Consider the following 6,000-nt stretch of genomic DNA (forward strand, 5'->3'; position numbering starts at 1 on the left):
CCATCGGTCCCTGTGCCTTTGCCCCTGGACAAGTGGCTCCGAGCCCATTTCTGGGTGGGCGCCCCAGGGAGGCTTAGACCGAGGTGCACAGACCTTTGCTCCCCACCGTCTCTGGGCCACCTCCGGCCCTCTTCTAGCACAGCCACTGCTCTCCTGGCCGAGGGGTTTTTAAGGGTAAGGGATGCAGTCACCTACCTTAGCCCTCGATGCACACGCGGGCTTTGGAACAGGTCTGGCAGCTGTACTGACCCCGATCCAAGCGGCCCTGGGTCGGAACCCTCATGCGTGCTAGTGGCGATGCAAAATGGGCCGCTACTTTGGGAAATGGCCTGGAAGTCCCCCCCCCCCCAAATTCCATAGGGTCTCCACACAGTTCAGTAATACCACTCCTGGGTAGGTACACGGGAGACCTGAAAACACCAACAAAACCCCGAGGAGGCTCGCGGCAGCGTTGTCCCTAAGAGTCAGGTATTAGAAACCACCCAGATGTACGTGAACTGGCGAACAGGCACGGTGTCCCGACACGCGCTGCCGCGGGACGGATCTTGTAAGCATCCCACTGTGCGGGAGAAGCCGGACGGGGGCAGGACGCCTACGGTGGGATCCCATCCACGGGAAATGTCCAGAACAGGCAAAGCACAGAGGCAGAAAGTCGATGGGCGGCTGGCAGGGGCTGGGGAGGGAAGGGGATCGAGACCGACTGCTAACGGGAAGGGTTTCTCTTGCGGGTGATGGGAATGTTCTGGAATTAGATGGTGAGAAGAGTCGCACAACATTGTGAATTTACTAGAATGACGGACGTGTACGCCTCAGACGGTGAGGGAGAAACAAGCCGGTACCACGGAAGGGCTTCTGCCTCTGAGGCTCCCTTGCTGGCAGCCCTGCCCGCGGTGCCTGCCCTCGCTGCCCAGCCTCCCGCCTTGGCCCTGACGCGCCGCCTGCAGAGGCGTCCTTGCTCCCGCCCCCTTGGTGTTCGCCGACCACTGTGGCCCGGTCCTGGCTCCTGAGTACGTGGAGCCCTGCGCTGCGCCGAGCCTTGCTCGTTGGGCGCCTACTATGTGCCGGGGCGTGGGCGAGTCCAGGGGAGCCAGCGGGGAGCCTGCGGAGTCCGGTCTCCTGCCACCCTCCTGCCGCTGCCTCTGCTTGCGACTGAGGGCCTGGCTCGCGGCAGGTTCTGCTCGCAGACCTGGGGCAGGGGCCTCGCCTAGGCACGACTGGCAGGAGGGACAAGCCCCCAGCCGCCGCCGGCCCCTCCGTGAGAAGGTGTCTGCTCAGTCGCTGTTTACCCCTTCCCTCCTGCTCCTGGGCCTTGTTCATGCGCCATACGCTCACACTCACCCAGTCCAGGCCTTCAAATTTGATAACCACACTAATTTGTCTGATTCTAGGTTAAAACTCCTTCGAGGGGGCAGCCCCAGTGGTGCAGAGGTTTAGCGCCGCCTGCAGCCCGGGGTGTGATCCTGGAGACCCGGGATCGAGTCCCACGTCGGGCTCCCTGCATGGAGCCTGCTTCTCCCTCTGCCTCTCTCTCTCTCTCTCTGAATAAATAAATAAATAAATCTTTAAAAAAATAAAATAAAATAAAGCTCCTTCGAGCGGTAGGGCTGCCAAGGCCGGAGGTGAAAGGCATTTCGCGCCGTAACCTCAGCCCACTGGCCGTTGCTGCGATGTCCCCTCCCCTTCCCCAGCCCCCTTGCCCTCCTGTTGATCAGTCTCTTTCCCAAAGAAGCCTTGGAGTGCCGGTGACACCTGGACAGGGGCTTGTGCCTCCGTCGTGTGGGGGTAACAGCAGTGTGGGGCCCGGTGGGGAGTGCTGCAGGTGATGGCTGGGTGGGCCCGGCCCCCGTGCTAGCAGTACCCGCACTGGCCCGCTGCATCTGTGGGTGCAGGCAGCACAGCAGGTGCCAGCCCTTGTCCGAACGTCCTCGTCCCCCTTGGTCCTTGTGGTCCTCCAGGCTAGCATGGAGCTCCTGACGCTTGCCTGCTGCAGCCGGCTCGCAGCCAAGCTGGACTCGGCCGTGAGCCCTTGCCCCGGCCCCACAGGCCCCGGGGTGGCTCCTTCTTTTCTGTGTCGCTTTAACTTCCAGAGCAATCCCCCTTGCCAGCCTCACCCCCAGGCTTAATGCCAGCACCTCCTTCTGCTTCACATCACTCCCAGCTGACACCTCGACACCTCAGACTGCTTGAAGAGCCCCTCTCTTGCATCCCCAGGGAGGCCTCGCACCTCAGGGCATTCATGTCCCCAGAGCTACCCAGACTCTGTGCTGGGGCTGCTGCATTCCTGACGTGAGAAACCTGAGCTCATCTGTAAAGGCCCAACCTCCCCTTTAGGCCTCTCTGCACCCCTTTCCTTTTTTTTTTCTTTTTTTTAAAAGATTTTATTTATTTATTCATGAGAAACCCAGAGAGAGAGAGAGAGGCAGAGACACAGGCAGAGGGAGAAGCAGGCTCCAAGCAGGGAGCCTGACGTGGGACTCGATCCCGGGTCTCCAGGATCAGGCCCCGTGCTAAAGGCGGCGCTAAACCGCTGAGACACCCGGGCTGCCCTGCACCCCCTTTCCTAACTGAGGTTCTCGGCTCCCTGCCTGTGCATCAACATCAGCATGCCGGGTTGCTCAGGGCGGACATTTCTGCTTGGTTTTCTTCCAGTGAAAGATGACCAAGAGGCCGTGCTTTGCTTCTACAAAACCACCAAGGACTGTGTCATGATGTTCACCTACACAGAGCTCCCGAGCGGGAAGTCCAACCTGACAGTCCTCAAGGAGCCAGGTGGGTACAGGCCGGCTCTGCTCCCCGGGGATCTTGGCTTCTGACATCTTCCCCTGCTCTGGGCTTGTCGCCCTTCTGTCCTCACTGCCTTTCCAAACTCCAGAAACAGGAGGGTCATCATTTCTCATAAATTCCAGGATCTGGGGCATCGGGGCTCAGCAGTTGAGCATTTGCCTTTGGCTCAGGGCGTGACCCCGGGGTCCTGGGATCGAGTCCCTCGTCGGGCTCCCTGCATGGAGCCTGCTTCTCCCTCTGCCTGTGTCTCTGCCTCTCTGTGTGTCTCTCATGAATAAATAACTAAAATCTTTTAAAAAAAAGAGATTGAGACCAGGATATAAGGCGGCCCCTACCCAGCTCTGAGAGTTTGGAAGAAAGGAGGGCATATGCCTGGGGACCCACTGCTGGGTGGGGCTGGGGGGGCACAGTCTGCAGGCAAGGAGACGGAGCATTGGGGTAAAAGAGGCCACGGCACAAGCCTGAGCTGCGCGGCTGACGACAGGGAGCAGCTGCAGGGTCTGCAGAGTGCGTGCCTGTGGGTGTGGACGGTCCAGGCTCCCCTCAGGGACATCTGGGTCCGCACCCAGCTGCAGTGCTTACCCGCCCGAGAAGGGTTAGACGGCCGTGCTCGGCTCCCAGGCCACCAAGGAGGTCAGGCCTCAATGGCAACATTGATGATGCCGCTTCATGCCTTGGACCTAGGGAATCCGAGTTTCTAGTGTGACCCCTTTCATTCTTCTCCGGAACGGGCTCAGGGTGAGGAGAAAAAGATTTGCTCCCTTCAATTTCCAGCATTGCAAACTGTTTTTCCAAATTGAGCCAGACCACATAATGTGCCCTCTCGGGGCCAGCGGCGGAGGGACCAGCCCAGGACGCATGCCTGCAAGAATGAGGCTTTGTCTTCAAGTGCTGGCTTTGCGGTTCTTTGAAAATAAGCACATTTGCTCCAAAAGGGCCCCACTAAGGGCTTACAAATGTTGGCTGGCCCCCAGCCCAGCCCTTGTGGATGCGGCTCCGGGAGGCCTCCCGCCTGCGCAGTCTGCTCCTGACACCATTTACGGGGAGGCTGTGGCCCGTCCAGTCCAGAGGAGGAGCACTGGTGTGAGGGGAGGTGCTGCTGAGCACACGCTGCACGCGGCCGCCGAGGGTCTGGTCTGCTTGTTGCCGCACGGAGACCCGCTGTGTGGTTTGCAACAGGCGCCGTCCCTCCTGGACACTTCCTTTGTGCGCCTCGGAGAACACCTCTGGCCCCCTCCCCGCCAGGTCTTCCAGAAGCAATGGGAGGACCTAAGTGAGAAGAGAGGAAAGGGATTCGGTAGAGAGGCGCCCCTGTCGCACCAGTTAGGTCCCAGGTGGGGTGGGGTGGGGTGGGGCCGGCACGCGCGTCGTGCTATCCTGGTGGCCTCACTCACTCTGCCTCCTGGTCCCCTCCAGAGTGTGGGACTGCCCCCGACGCCACAACCATCCTCCTGGCCGTGGTTGGGAGCATCCTCCTGATTGGGATTGCGCTCCTGGCCATCTGGAAGCTGCTGGTCACCATCCATGACCGGAGAGAGTTTGCAAAGTTCCAGAGCGAGCGATCCAGGGCCCGCTATGAAATGGTAAGCCGAGGGGATGCTGGAAGTAGGAAAAAGAGGTCAAGCTCAGAGGCGTGGTTGAGGTCACTCAAGCTTTAAGGCCCGCTACCATCTTTGCCATTCAAAGCAAAGAAACGAAACCCGAGAGGCGCCGTGTGTCCCGTTCCGGCTGCTGAGAACGCACGGCCCCCCTCAGACCCAGCTCAGGACGCTCACGGGCCAGTGGCACGTGGCGCAGCCTGGGCAGGAAGCATCTGGATGGCCCCAGGGAGCCCACAGACTCAGCAGAGGACCTCAGGTTCTTAGTCTGTTGCAGCATCTATTTGCATGAGTCTTGCCTCCCAGGCCAACCGTATGCCCCACCCTAGACACTGAGTACAGTGAGCCCCCCTGAATCCACAGGAAGTCTCTGTTAAGGTTGGAAGGGACTTCAGGGATGGGCTGCTCCAGCCCCTCATTTCAGGGATGAAGATTAGAAGCTCCAGGACCAGGAGGGTCTTTCCCAGGGCAGGGCCAGGCCTGTGGCACAGGGCGGTCACCCCCCCGCACGCTCAGGCCGCTGCCATCTGGGGTGACCGGCCAGGGAAGGGCCTCTATCCCTGAGCGGCGTCCGTTCAGACGAATGGACGCAAACACGTGCTCTTGCCTTGTGTGTTCTGTAGGCTTCCAACCCTCTGTACAGAAAGCCCATCTCCACACACTCCGTGGACTTCACCTTCAACAAGTTCAACAAATCCTACAATGGCACAGTGGACTGAGAGCCCCTTCTCCTCGGAGGGCCAGAGGGGGCTGACGACAAGTCAGAGACTGGTACGCCTGGCACGGCCACTCGACTGGATCACGGCCCCCGAGAGGGACAAGCGCACACGCCTTCCCGTGAGCCCGGGGGCCAGGAGCCCACTCCCCGCACCGGGAGGCAGCCCGTGTGCCACCTGGCCGCTGGGCCACAGCCACGCCAGGCGGCCACCCCTCCGAGCCCGGGAAAAGGCCCGGGACTGCGCCACTCTCCGCTTTCCGCACCACGTCCAGCGCGTCGTCTCCAGGCACCGCTGGGAGCCCAGGTCGCCTCTCCCTTCCAGGAGGGCTGAGCCTCCAGGCTGCCCAGAGGAGAAGGCTCTTGGGGAGCGTCGGAGTGTTTAAAACCAACACACGCTCTGGCTTTTGTGTTGATCATTTTTATATGAAATAAAAAGATCGTGCATTTATGGTATCGTTCTGATTACTGCAAATGGTCTGCCCGGTATCTGTCCTTGCACAGGGGTGTGGGTGATGGGATCGTGGAGATGCCTGCCGAGGGCGCGGAGCTGCAAATGCCAGTTTCCCAACTCTGTCCGTGTTGGTTTAGTACTTTTGTAATGAAAGGGGGAAAGTTTGGGATTGAAAGTAAAGATTCAAACCAAAAGAGTGTGTGTTTGCCTGACATTCTCTGTGGCGTGCGTATTCCTGTCCAAAGTGGTCCTACGCGGTGCCCCAGTGGGGGGTGGAAAAGACTGTGTCCTTCCTCAGGGGACCCAACACAAGCCAGTCCGCTGTCCCAGACCTGGGCTCCTCGAGGTGCTCGAGGGAGAGCTGAGCCTGTGCCTTTGGACCCTCCCGGGTGTGGGTTAAAGGGCGAGTCCCGCCCTAGAGGCTGAGAACCACCCCACGGGCCTGCCTG

At 60.1% G+C, this 6,000-nt stretch overlaps 1 protein-coding gene across 2 annotated transcripts in view; it reads left to right on the forward strand.

The window, feature by feature from the left end:
- The window catches only part of ITGB5 (integrin subunit beta 5), a 117,509-nt gene extending 111,764 nt beyond the window's left edge, over positions 1–5,745 (forward strand). For both annotated transcript variants that reach the window (XM_041770516.1, XM_041770603.1), the window contains 3 exons: positions 2,650–2,769; positions 4,201–4,367; positions 5,006–5,745. In XM_041770516.1, the coding sequence (XP_041626450.1) occupies positions 2,650–2,769; positions 4,201–4,367; positions 5,006–5,101 (383 nt within the window). In that variant the 3' untranslated portion in view covers positions 5,102–5,745. The remainder of the gene's footprint in view (positions 1–2,649; positions 2,770–4,200; positions 4,368–5,005) is intronic.
- Positions 5,746–6,000: the final 255 nt, after the last annotated feature.

Source organism: Vulpes lagopus, chromosome 1 (genome assembly GCF_018345385.1).
Source record: "Vulpes lagopus strain Blue_001 chromosome 1, ASM1834538v1, whole genome shotgun sequence".
NCBI lineage: Eukaryota > Metazoa > Chordata > Mammalia > Carnivora > Canidae > Vulpes > Vulpes lagopus.